Raw genomic sequence first — 14,298 nt, 5'->3', positions numbered from 1 at the left:
ATCTCCGATTTTTCCGATTTGTCCAAAGTTCTACATGTGATCCGATCTGTCCGATTTCTCACCTAGTGCATCTGTATCTTCTCTTTAAAATCGCAAGCGTAAAGAGAAAGAGAAGTTGATAAAAAAGCATGTACAAAATCAAGTATTCTTAGCCCTCAAAGCAAGTAAACAAAAAAAATAATAAACTTTGCCAACTAATACATATTAATTATGCCATAGTATATAATGTATTTTCCCTTACAACAAAAAAACCTTTCAAAAAGCTGACACATGGTAACATGGGAATATCAATATTTCTACCTAACTCTTACAACAAAAATTCATTCACACATGCGATACCACTATCTGAACCAAGATTTTAAGTTCGAGACGGAATACATTAAAACTATATGAGAGGGGTCGATAATTCTAATTATACACAAATAAGGATTTGAGAATTGTTGGGGAGACCGTAACCCCCTCCGACTAGCTCTATACTGGCTCTGCGCCACTGTGGGCCACAATCATCATTCAAAATAAAGCCAAACACAATAAACCAAAATAAATTTAATCCCTTTTGTTCATATATGATACCCCCCACTATCCGATTCTTGAATCACAAAATTCTCATGTGCTAAAAATCAATTCTTGATTACCATGATAATTCATGTCTTAATTCTTGCCACACTATTGTGTCTTTTCTTAAATATTCCCATATACCAATCTCACCCCTTAGATCCTCTCACCCCTAAAGAAATCAACTCAATTAGACATACAATCAATAATTTTTATTCCCACAATACCCCTTCTTCCAATAATCCAACATTTCATTTTCTTGACATTGAAGAACCGGAGAAAAACCATGTCCTAAAATGGCTATCTTCCGACCGAAACCGAAAAAAACCGCTCGTTCCCCACTCGTCGAGCCAATGTAGTGATCCGCGTAAACGGCGAAACGCGCGAACTCGTTGTCGACTTAATCACCGATTCAATCGTATCCGACAGACTTCACAAAGGCAATGGATATCCACCGTTCACATTCGATGAGCTTCTCGTAGCGAGTAGGGTTTCGACTAGCTACCCTAAATTTCGAGATTCGATTGCGAGAAGAGGCCTCAACTTATCCGAAATTACGTGCATGCCCCTCACGACAGGCTGGTTTGGTGAAGCTGCAATAAAGAGAGTTGTTAGAGTCACATGCTTTTACAGGGGAGGCACTTCCAACATGTGGGCCCGCCCTATCGAAGGCATAAGTTTGCTAGTCGATGTCGAGAAAATTCAAGTGATCGAATATTCCGATAGGTTCAAAACCCACTTGCCGAAACTCGAAGGCGCCGATTTCCAAACGCGGAGGGGCAGTTCCGTCTTTTGCAACGAGAAAAACTCGAGCATAACAATCGACATGCATGAGGTTAGATGGGCGAATTGGGAATTTCACGTGGCGTTCGATGCGCGAGCGGGTGTGATTATATCGACCGCCTCGATCTTCGACCCGACGACGAAGAGGTTTCGACGCGTGCTCTATCGAGGGCATGTGTCGGAGACGTTCGTGCCGTACATGGACCCCACTCAAGAATGGTACTACCGAACTTTCTTGGATGTGGGAGAGTTCGGATTCGGCCGATCGGCTAATTCTCTCGTCCCGTTTATCGATTGTCCGGAAAATGCCGTTTACATGGATGGATACATGGCTGGTGGAGATGGACACGTGCAAAAAGTGCCGAACGCGATTTGTATTTTCGAGTCTTTCGCTGGAAATGTTGCTTGGAGGCACACAGAAGTTGGTGTACCTGGAAAACTGGTAAAAAAAATATTGATTTATATATTGATAATTGATCATCATATGCAAAGATTGAATCTTTAGGACAAGTTTGTAATAATAATAATAAACTGATTATTATTTTTTATTTAATTTATTTTTTATTTTTTGCAGATAATAAGTGGTGAAGCAGAGGTTAATCTTGTGGTGAGAATGGTGGCAACTGTGGGGAACTATGATTATATACTTGACTGGGAGTTCAAGAAAAGTGGTTCAATCAAAGTAGGGGTAATGTTTTTAGTTATTTACTTTCTTGCCCTTTTCAAGAATTTTAGTATGTTAATCAAACAAGTGGAAACGAATTCAAGAAATCGAAATGAAAATATATATATTGCAGGTGAGTTTATCAGGTGTTCTTGAAATGAAGGCGACGAAATACACGAACGCAGATCAGACAAGAACCGACGAAATCTACGGGACACTCGTGGCGGAAAATGCAATAGCGGTGAACCACGACCACTTTCTAACGTACTACCTCGATTTGGACATCGACGGTGCCGAAAACTCGTTCGTTAAGTCGAAACTCGAAACCGTTAGGGCGAAGGGCAAAACCGTCAATTCAACACCTAGGAGGAGTTACTGGAGGGTTGTTAAGGAAACGGTCGAAACGGAATCCGATGCCAGGATTAGAGTGGGATTAGAGCCCGTGGAGCTATTGATTGTCAATCCTGAAAAGAAGACGAAGATCGGAAACAATGTGGGATATAAGTTAATCACGGGCCGGCCCGCGATTTCGTTATTGGTCGACGATGATTATCCACAAATTAGGGCTTCTTATACTAAGTACCAAATTTGGGTGACTTGTTATAATAAAACAGAGAGGTGGGCTGGAGGGTTTTATGCTGATAGAAGTCATGGTGATGATGGTTTGGCTACTTGGAGCAATAGGTAAATTAAATTAAATTAATTTTGGAAATTATTATTATCTTTTAATTTTTTTAGGGGCAAATTGCATTTCACCCCCTTAAAAATGCCTTATTTGCACTTTCCCCCCTCAAAATACAAAAATGCGACTATCTCCCCTTCAAAATATACAACCCGGTGCACTTTGCCTCAAATGTGTATTTCCAGTCTAATTCTCACCAAATTAAGGGTGTATATGTCATTATACCTTTTCAGCTTGAAAATCCTACTTTCAGATTTACTTAGGATTCCCAAATTAACAAAATTCTCTTCCAAATTAGACGGGATTTTCTTCCGAATTCTACAAATTTTGTTCTTTGTTCTTCATAGTCATTGTAAGGTAGGGTGAAAACAAAAGGTTAAATGACATTTAAATCCTCAAAAGACAAAATTACCCTACCAATTTACTCAAGTCCGACAAGAATTAAACCGAAAATATACATTTGGGGCAAAGTACACCGAGTTGTATATTTCGAAGGGGGACAGTCTCATTTTTTTATTTTGGGGGGGGGGGGGGGGGGGGGAGTGCAAAAAAAGGCATTTTTAAGGGGGTGAAGTGCAATTTGCCCCTTTTTTAATGTAAGAAATTGTTGTTAATTATATGATTGTTTATTTAATTGATATTTAATGTGTTTGTGCAGGAATAAGGGTATTGTGAATAAAGATTTGGTTGTTTGGTACACTGTTGGATTTCATCATAATCCACAGCAAGAAGATTATCCAGTGATGCCTGTTTTGTATGATGGTTTTGAGCTGAGGCCATCTAATTTTTTTGAGAGAAACCCATTGCTTAAAACACAACCGTTGACTTAACAGATCCGTTGACTTTACAGTTGTACTATTTTGTGCAGAATTAACTTTCTGATGCAATGGAAAAGATTTTTTTTTTTTTGGGGAGAATGTGAGAAATTTGGATTTAATTTATTTTTTAATACATTATTTAGCCTTTTTTTATTCCTTGTGAGAAATTGAACACCAACGGAATCGTTTTTTTTTTTTATATTTTTCTACTACTTTCTATTGCATATTCGAGGACTTTTATTCTAATCGAAATAATTACTTTCACGATGAATATCTCCATCCATCACACGGGTGAAATATTAGTTCAATTCGGTTCTAATTTCCACTCTATATATGACATTTTAACTAAAAATTTGTGCATAGTCAATAGTGTATAAATTTCCTATCAAAAAAAAAAATAGTGTATAAATTTTGACAAGGGTTTGCTGGACTGCGAATTAGACAACGTTATGGGCCCATCTTGTATTTAGAGTGCTCAGCCCAATTTAATTACTTATTATTTATTTATTTATTTATTATTATTATTATTATTATTATTATTATTATTATTATTATTATTATTATTATTATTATTATTATTATTATTATTATTATTATTATTATTATTATTATTATTATTATTATTATTATTATTATTATTATTATTATTATTATTATTATTATTATTATTATTATTATTATTATTATTATTATTATTATTATTATTATTATTATTATTATTATTATTATTATTATTATTATTATTATTATTATTATTATTATTATTATTATTATTATTATTATTATTATTATTATTATTATTATTATTATTATTATTATTATTATTATTATTATTATTATTATTATTATTATTATTATTATTATTATTATTATTATTATTATTATTATTATTATTATTATTATTATTATTATTATTATTATTATTATTATTATTATTATTATTATTATTATTATTATTATTATTATTATTATTATTATTATTATTATTATTATTATTATTATTATTATTATTATTATTATTATTATTATTATTATTATTATTATTATTATTATTATTATTATTATTATTATTATTATTATTATTATTATTATTATTATTATTATTATTATTATTATTATTATTATTATTATTATTATTATTATTATTATTATTATTATTATTATTATTATTATTATTATTATTATTATTATTATTATTATTATTATTATTATTATTATTATTATTATTATTATTATTATTATTATTATTATTATTATTATTATTATTATTATTATTATTATTATTATTATTATTATTATTATTATTATTATTATTATTATTATTATTATTATTATTATTATTATTATTATTATTATTATTATTATTATTATTATTATTATTATTATTATTATTATTATTATTATTATTATTATTATTATTATTATTATTATTATTATTATTATTATTATTATTATTATTATTATTATTATTATTATTATTATTATTATTATTAATGAAAGAACAACTGATTTATAAATTAGGTGCTTTAATGTCTATACATAAAACTATACTAGCACGACATTGATGTTTAACGATTCGAGTTCAATTTTCTCTGTCAATATTTCTTAATTGAACTTATCGCACATGGCTAGCTCAATACAATTATGCACCTCTCGTGCAATTTATATATACGTAGCTACGAATTAATTTGTAAAAAAGAAAAGGAAAATCAAAACTACAACCTAGCAAGAAGATTTCATTTATGGGACCATGTGAGAAACATGATTATCTCAAACACATTTGGTAGGTAAATCCATCATCACAATTTCAAATCCTTTCTTGTTTGTCACCATACTTGATCTGCATATATATATATATATATATATATATATATATATATATATATATATATATATATATATATATATATATATATATATATATATATATGGTAAATTACAGTCATCCCCTGAGATAAGATTAAATTACAAAAAATCTCTCATATTTTGATAATTACAAACCCCCCTTCAACTACGAATTTCTTACACGTTATAGTGTCAAATTTAGTGGAATCTTCTAGATTATGTGCAATATTTTCCAGTTTGTCCCGTTTTACTCCCATTCGAACTCCATATTTTGAAACAAGATGATCATAAAATATGTCTCTTGGCTTTTAAATATCAGATTGTGATGTATCAGAAACTACATTCTTAAACAAAACAAGTACAAACTAGAAAACATTTCACGGAATCTAGAAGATTATATTGAATTTGACACCATAAGAGTGGACGTGCAAGAAGATTTATATTCGATGGGGGACTTGGTTGTAAATATCCAAACATGAAGGATTTTTTTTTTAATTTAAGATTATATTATGGATATGATGATGATGATCATGGTGATGTAGATTTGACATCATATATTTTGTAAGCCATGCTTAATGGTCCCAGCTGGACCCTCAAGCTCATAAAAAGTGGTGACAAGGGATAGATTATAAATCGACATGTGGCCAATCATACCTAAAAGAGGATAACAAATATATCATGTTTTTTTTTTTAGATTTTTGTATATATATATATTATAATTTTCAATATGTTGTATGTGTTGGAATAGAATTGATGTTGTGATGGTGATGGTGATGATTGAGTGCGTCTGTGTTAGCACGCCGTTTATCTTTTCTTACCAAACAGAACACAAAATCATCAAATCCACTGCACGCCTCTCTCTCTCTCTCTCTCTCTCTCTCTCTAGAGATCTCTCTCTCTCTCAAACCCAAGATATTGCATGCACCCATAAAATATATAAACCAAAATATTGGGGTTTTGTCACCCCTTGAATCATTATATTTTATATCTTTTTGCAGTACCCATAAAATCTCGATTCTCAGCATATTATATATATGTATAGATGATGATGGTTATTTCTGTGTGACACAAGATATATATAGTGCATCACCTTAATTCATCATGCCCACTTAATTTCTCCACATGCTATCTACAAAATTATTTACGTGTCCAAATCCATCCATTTCAAATCTCTCAATTTAAATACGCAACCTTCGGAAATGTTAAAAAGAGGAAAAACAAAAAAAATTGGACTGAAAATAAACATCTTAGATATGAAAATATTTTTTTTATTTATTTTAATAATATTGTGGCAGAAATTAGACGGTCGGCGGCATGCACTAGTAGAGATAGCACGGAATAGTAAAAGAAATGCCATTTTTTGGAGTGAGTCAGTTTGGTTTTGAGAACTGATGAATTTGGAGATAATAAGGTATTTTCAGCTTAAAATAATTATTTTTGTCTAAATTCTCAAACTAAGTCGACCGCGGGGCTTCTAGCAAGATGTGAAAATATAATTGTCCTGATTTTACAGGAGCTCAAGAATGTTTACCAAACAAATTGCGGGGTTAATAATTCGGATTTTCTGACATTTTTTAAATATTTTATTTATCATTACAAATTATAATATATACACATCATAATTTAGGGAGCATTATCCATTTCAAAACATCATATACACACATGTCTTAATTTGGAAGACAAAACACTAGTGATGAGGAGTATACATATGTATGTATATATAATATATTATAATGAATTATGTCCATTGGCAAATGGCAACAAACTCAAACACAACCCACGCGAGATAAAATCAACCTTAAAAACCGCAAGTTGATCTTTCTTTTTTATCAAACCTTTTTCTAGGGTTATGTGTTTTTCCCAAAATCCATTAAGATTTTGGTGCATGTTCATTTTCTAACATCCAAACCCCCCTACCCCCCTACCCCCCACCCCCACCCCCCCCCCCACCCCCCCCATCTCCTCCTTCATCTCTATATATATCCATCCATTACATTTCCATCTTTCTATATCTATAAGTAGCTACTGGATTATACATATATAGATATATTTAACTTATAAGAAATTATTAAAAAAAATGGGTGATATTTCAATCTCGAGTAATGGTAATGGTAACGGGAATGGTCATGCAGTTGCTGCAGCTCAAAGAAAGAGTTGTTGGTACGAGGAAGAGATCGAAGAGAATTTGAGGTGGTGCTTTGCTCTCAAGAGGTAATCTATACATAAACATTATACATATACATAATATATATACATATGTATAATGTGACTAATTAACTTATTAGAAAACACTAGCTAATTAATCTTCCATGACAAACATATATTCACATTGTTAAGTTTTGAATTGAAGTGTGTGTGTGTGTGTGTGTGTGGAGATATTACATATATGTATGAGAAAGTTGAGACAAAGCAAAGCAAAGATCAAGGAAGCTAAAAACATATTAATTAATTAAATATTATAAAGTTCACTTTGTTTATTTATTATTTTTTAATTATTTTTTGGTGCAGCATTTTGCACACAGGTGCCTCACAGTACCAAGACATCCAACTTTTGGACACTAAGCCCTTTGGAAAGGTATATATATATATATGTAAATACTAACATTTATATCTAATATAATGTAATTAATTAATAAATTAGTATACTAATTAAATTTTATTGATTTAATTATATGTTAATTTAATTTTCAGGCACTGGTAATTGATGGAAAGCTACAGAGTGCAGAGATTGATGAGTTCATCTACCATGAATGTCTTGTCCATCCACCACTTTTGAATCATCCAAAGTATTTTTTTTAATTTAAATATTTTTATGTTATTTTTCTGTAATTTCATTTGAGCCCATGTATTTATAACTTATCTCATTTTAATCCACAAAATTAACTTTTTCAGTCCAAAAACAATTTTCATTATGGGGGGAGGTGAAGGCTCTACTGCAAGAGAAATACTCAGACACTGGGCTGTTGATAAGGTTATAATGTGTGACATTGATGAGGTATATTATAATAATAATAATATTAATAATATTTAATAATAATAATAATAATTAATAAGCCACTACCAAAAAACAAGGCTTTAGTGACAGCCGATTTTGTCACAAAAAGCAACAAAATCAGTCACTATTAAGCTTTAGTGACGGCATAGGGACGGAATATGTCTGTCAGAAACACCCTCGTCACTAATTAAATTAGTGACGGAGATTTTAATTCCATCACACTGTTTATCACAGAAACGTTCGTCACAAATGAAAGTAATTCCGTCAAAATTACCTTATCGAAGACACCTAAAATCTATGACGGATTCCGTCACAAGCAATATTTTTCTGTCAATAATTTGTCACTACCTAACAAAATGTTTTCCCTAAAATTGTGACGGATTCCGTCAAAGTCAAGTTTTTGCAGTCAATAATCCGTCCCTAAACTATGTGACGGATTCCGTCACAAACAGTTTGTGCTGTCAATAACCCGTCCCTAAACTATGTGACGGATTCCGTCACAAATAGTTTGTGTTGTCATGAATCCGTCAATAAACATGAAAATATTTTTCCTAAAATCTGTGACGGATGCCGTCATAAACAATTCATGTTGTCAATAATTCATCACCAATGAATGAAAGATTTCGTTATATATTTGTGTCACTGAGAGCGTCACAATTAGTCACCAATCCTCTGTCACAAACACTTTGTCACAAATTGTCTGTATCAAAAGAAATGTACAACAAAACCAATAAAATGTTCATATAAGTATATTAAGACAAAACCATTATCTCTGTTGTGATATTTCAAAAGTTTGCTAATATATCTAATGGTAAAAATATACTACAAATGTCGAGCCATAAATATCTTATAACAAAGACCCAATCTCTAAACTATTGTCCTGTATCACCTCCAACATCCGCAAGCCATGTTATCGTCGTTTATATTTCTCTCCCTCTCATCCCCTCAACCCCCACCAGTTCATCTTGGACGATCTTTCCAATTTGACAATTCGACAACTTCATACTATATCTGAGTAGCACGTGGTCCCTGCCCAACACTAGTCTCACATCTGCATCTTCACGAATAATCTAAACTGCATCTGACAATGTAACACAAAAAGGTGAAATTTCAAATAAACTAAGTCCAATTTTCTTACATAAAGCAGAACCCCAAGAGAAAGAACACCAAAAGAAAATTACCCCCGATCACATACCGTATACCAGTTACTATAGCTGTTAAGCTTCCGTATTGAATATCCTGCCATAAAAAATTCAACAAAGATCAGAAATAATAAGATCTGAAAAATAAAATGTGCCAATTAGAGCCAACCATCGTATTCTAAGATAGAAGACAAATATTTTGATTAAAAAAGGAACAACTATTCCAAGCAAGAGCATAACCAAAACCTGTAGAATGGCCTGATTATACAAGTACCATTTTAATGTTGGAACAACTTCATGTAGGTGTTAATGTACCCAATATGTGAAGAGGGAGACGAAACAGAAGCTGCATAGCTTCTGCTTAAAACGTCTTGGACCTCAGGGTCCATCTAATTAAAACACATTCAATAGTTTCGAATTCACATCATCCAATTATAATTACCTACAAACATCATTTATTGTTTCAGAAAGTACATATAATATAATGCATATCTCTTATGCCTCTGTAGATAGCAACCACAGGCTAATGTCATAATCTACAATTTACAAGGATTTATTTCAAAATAATGGTGGGATATAGCTAACAAATAGCCCCATACGCCCAAATTCAAGAGAATTTTGTAAAATCACCGAACCGAAACTTTTGCTGAATTAACCAATAAAGTCAAATACATCTAATATACACAATAATTTTCTCAATATGTATCAAACCATCACATTCTACTCGGTTTTCACCCACCTATTAATTTACAAGTCAAACAGAAAAGCTACGCATATATATATTGATAAATTAATCCTGAAATTTACCTTCATGCCCAAATGATAGTGTACCGACGAGGACAATCGCTCGCCGCTGCCTTATGGGTGTAGATTCATCGTACAAATCAATTATGGTTCTCCGCCACCACATTTGTGTTGTTGCCCGACATTATAAATCATTTACCCCCGATTTATGCCGCTGCCGCCATTGCCCTTTGACGATGAGTGGAGAAAAAACGTGAGTGTGTGCCTGTGATGTGCAAAACTCAAAAACCTAAATGGCTTGTTTTGGGTGGGGTTTCACTATGACGCCGTAGTGGGGGAGTTAATGCTAAATTATCATTAATTTATTAACTTTTAACTAGTTTTTTTTTTTAAATTCAATTGTTATCAATATCTTTTATCATCAGTTTGATAAAAACAAAATTAAAAAAAATATAGATATAAAAATTAAATAAGAAGGTCAGACCAATATTTTTTGCTAGAATTAGTTTTCATGCTCAAAAAATAAATTGTGGTTTTAAGTAATAATAATATTAATAATAAATCAAGAATCAAATTAATAATTTAGTTTACATTAAATGTGGTATTTTCAACATATATTGATATAACACTAAAATTTGTAAATAATAGATTTTCAATAATAAAACAAAACAAGGATAACATATAATAATAGTGTAACTAGCTTAAATACAGTTTTTGTGCACGCCATTATAAGAAATATTTTAATAAATTGACTAATTATCCATTTTACATAATTTCTATAAGAAAATCAAATTACTTGAAATTGTTAATAAATTATAATAAATAGGTTGCATTTGTTATATTATTCTATATTTTTTTCCTATTATTTTATTTTTTATGGTTTCAAAATATAAAATAAATAGGGCCGGTTAGTGACATAATTGGGATTTTAACCAACATGTAAATAACTTCTTCTTTTTTTGAGTAAATAAATAACATTTTTAAAGAGATATATATAGCGAACAAAGGTAGTGACAAACTATGAAGAAATTTAGATTGTGATGGATCTATGACTAAATAAATATTAGTAAGTGATTAATGAAGAATTTAAAATATGACGGAATTGTGAATGGATAATACGTGACACATTTGTGACGAGAAGGATGTTGTGACGGATCAATGGCACAACTCAAGAATATGACATATTTATGACTGAATTTTATGTGACGTGTTTGTGACAAAAAGGATGCGATGATGGATCAATGACATAACTTAGAATGTGATGGAGTTGTGACAAAAAAAATTGTGACCCATTTGTGATGAAAATGATGTTGTGACGGACCAATGACAAAACTTAGAATATGACGGTATTCGTGACAGAATTACATGTGAAATATTTTTGACGAAAAAGATGTTGTGACAGATTTGTAACTCATACTAATTAAATTACATATCCATAAACAAATTATGACAAATACTATGACGGAATAAATTTCTGTTACAAATTATGTGACCGAAATGTGACCGAATATTTATTGTCACAAAATTCGTCACATAATTCATAACAATTGCGTCAAAAGCAATTGTAAATTGGTTTTATAAGAATCGATCACAAATTTGTCACTAATTCAGTCATTCATTGTGACAGATTTAGCCTGTCACAAAATTTCTGTTACAAAAGCCTTGTTTTTTGGTAGTGAGCTCCATATTTAATATAATATAAAATCCCTTTTTTCTATTCTTTAATTTTAATATTATTTAATTAATCATGATGCAGGAAGTGGTAAATTTTTGCAAGTCACATTTGCTGGTCAACAAGGAAGCTTTTTATGATCCTAGACTTGAACTCATAATCAATGATGCTAGGTTTTTTATTTATTTATTTTTTTCCAATAATTTTATTAATTTAAAAGAAATTATTTTTATTTTTTCTTTTACTTTATTTTAATTATTTAGGGCTGAACTTGAAAGAAGAGAAGAGACTTATGATGTAATAATAGGAGATTTAGCAGATCCAATTGAAGGAGGGCCATGTTACCAACTCTACACCAAATCTTTTTATGAATTAATTGTTAAACCAAAACTTAATCCAGCTGGCATCTTTGTTACACAGGTTAGTGTGTGTGATTTTTATTCATTCAAATTATTTAAATTATATATATATATATATATATATATATATATATATATATATAATTTCCAATAATACAGGCAGGACCAGCTGGAATTTTCAGCCACACAGAAGTGTTTTCTTGCATCTTCAATACTCTGAAGCAGGTTTTCAAATGTAAGTTCATCCTTAAAAAAATTAATTAAAAAAAATAATTAATTAATTAATTATAAATAATGGAAAAGGGGCTTCTTATATTATATATATTTATTAAAAATTATGATTTATGTGCAGATGTTGTACCTTATTCAGCTCATATCCCATCATATGCTGACACGTGGGGATGGATCATGGTATCAATAATTATATGTTATGTCAATAAAAAAAATTTATCACATAACAAAATTCTTGATATTATATGTTTATTTTATAAATTATAATTGATTAAATAAAAATAATAATCAGGCTTCGGATTCTCCGTTCGCACTGAGTGCCGATGAATTCGATATGAGAATAAAACAGAGAATCGAAGGGGAGAACAGATATCTCGATGGCAAAACATTCTCGTCGTCCTCTACATTGAGCAAAGCTGTCCGAAAATCGTAAATAAAATAAATAAATCAATTTTATTTCAATATAATATTTACATTCTTGCAAAATATTAATTAATAGATTTTATTTAACACGTGTTTTAATTAATTTGATTAATTGCAGGTTGAACAATGAGACACATGTTTATAGTGAAGGAAATGCCAGGTTCATTTATGGCCATGGAAATGCTTACAGAAAGAATTAATTAAGCTTTATATCTTTTTCTTGAATTATTATATTTCCTGCTATTTAATTGAGTAATTTAAAAAAAAAAAAAAGAAAGAAAATTAAGGTTTAAGATTAAGGAAGTGTTTGTCTCCTCTCTACTTCTGTTGTTGCTTATGTAATAGTGAAGCCTTAAAGAAATTATGTTTACTTTATGTATTTTGTATTTTTTTAATTTATATATAATTCCATTTTCCCGAGTGTTTATATTTTTTTGATCTGAAATTAAATATACTCGATTTGATTAAAATATGTTAAGATCATTAAATGGACAAGAAAAATGTAATTAAAGATACTTGATTTGAAATATGAATTCCTCAATAGTCCTCTCTATATACTTTAAACTATAATAATAATAATAATAATTATTATTATTATTATTATCTAATACAAGCATATTTTTTAGAATATCTAAGAAATTCTAGAATGTGAAGATACAAAATTTACATTTATTGTAAATTTTATTTTCTTGTTCATTCATTGATATTGACGCATTTCAATTAAATTGATTATATTTATTCTTTCAGAATAAAACAAAAAATCAAGTTGAAAATAAGCATTGGGCCTTGCGGGCAACACTTTTGGGCTAGAGATTTATTAGTTTGGTGAGCATAACAAGTTATATATATATATATATATATATATATATATATATATATATATATATATATATATATATATATATATATATATATATATATATATATAAATATATTGATTGGTCAAATTACGAAAAATCCCTCGAGGTAAAGGCTGTATCGATAAACTCCATTTAAATTTTGAATAAATTACGGCCAGCCTCTGATGTAAGATCAAATTACAGAAAAATCTTTATTGTTTGGATAGTTACAACCACCTTCAACTATGTATTGTTTTACAAAAGACACCATCATTCACTGTAAGTATTGTTTTACAAAAAACACCATCATTCAGTAGGACACTGTAAGTATTGTTTTACAAAAAACACCATCATTCAGTAAGACACTGTAAAGATAAACGTGTATACATAATTGGGAGTACTGTTTGTACAAATAGGATATGTTTTTGTATTTTGATTTTATCTTAGAGAATGGTCGTAATCTAAGAATGAAGGCCACATAGTCAAGAATAAAATTATTGAAATATATTCATTCACGTTTTTCATGCCATTGTATTTAAAAGGAAG

At 29.9% G+C, this 14,298-nt stretch overlaps 2 protein-coding genes and 1 long non-coding RNA gene across 3 annotated transcripts; 2 read left to right on the top strand and 1 right to left on the bottom strand.

Moving 5' to 3' along the window:
- The first annotated feature begins 511 nt into the window (after positions 1-511).
- On the top strand, positions 512-3,729 carry AO1 (amine oxidase 1). Its single transcript, XM_088820617.1, is given in 5 exon segments — positions 512-870; positions 872-1,780; positions 1,913-2,026; positions 2,136-2,686; positions 3,343-3,729. Coding segments are annotated over 5 exon segments (1,980 nt in total). The 5' UTR covers positions 512-636; the 3' UTR covers positions 3,515-3,729.
- Positions 3,730-7,351: 3,622 nt separating this feature from the next.
- LOC105953330 (thermospermine synthase ACL5) lies at positions 7,352-13,340 on the top strand. The gene is made up of 10 exons (XM_088820618.1): positions 7,352-7,558; positions 7,856-7,922; positions 8,039-8,133; positions 8,240-8,342; positions 11,985-12,073; positions 12,164-12,320; positions 12,419-12,494; positions 12,612-12,670; positions 12,783-12,919; positions 13,032-13,340. Exons 1-10 carry the CDS (start codon positions 7,425-7,427, stop codon positions 13,111-13,113), a joined length of 999 nt encoding a protein of 332 aa, XP_088676744.1. The 5' UTR covers positions 7,352-7,424; the 3' UTR covers positions 13,114-13,340.
- LOC148768961 (uncharacterized) lies at positions 9,060-10,545 on the bottom strand. The gene is made up of 3 exons (XR_016032112.1): positions 10,292-10,545; positions 9,538-9,581; positions 9,060-9,423 (listed from the first exon to the last, which is right to left on the bottom strand). It is a non-coding gene; the product is annotated as an uncharacterized LOC148768961 (long non-coding RNA).
- Positions 13,341-14,298: the final 958 nt, after the last annotated feature.

Source organism: Erythranthe guttata, chromosome 7 (genome assembly GCF_056151865.1).
Source record: "Erythranthe guttata isolate IM_541 chromosome 7, IM_541, whole genome shotgun sequence".
Classification (NCBI taxonomy): domain Eukaryota; kingdom Viridiplantae; phylum Streptophyta; class Magnoliopsida; order Lamiales; family Phrymaceae; genus Erythranthe; species Erythranthe guttata.
Note: the sequence above shows the minus strand (reverse complement) of the source record. Positions and strands in the feature narration are given on the sequence as shown.

Coding starts and splice junctions, on each gene's coding strand:
- LOC105953330 (XM_088820618.1), top strand. CDS start 7,425: ATGGGTGATATTTCAATCTCGAGTAATGGTAATGGTAACGGGAATGGT. Junction 8,134..8,239: donor CCACTTTTGAATCATCCAAA/GTATTTTTTTTA, acceptor TAACTTTTTCAG/TCCAAAAACAATTTTCATTA. Junction 8,343..11,984: donor TAATGTGTGACATTGATGAG/GTATATTATAAT, acceptor ATCATGATGCAG/GAAGTGGTAAATTTTTGCAA.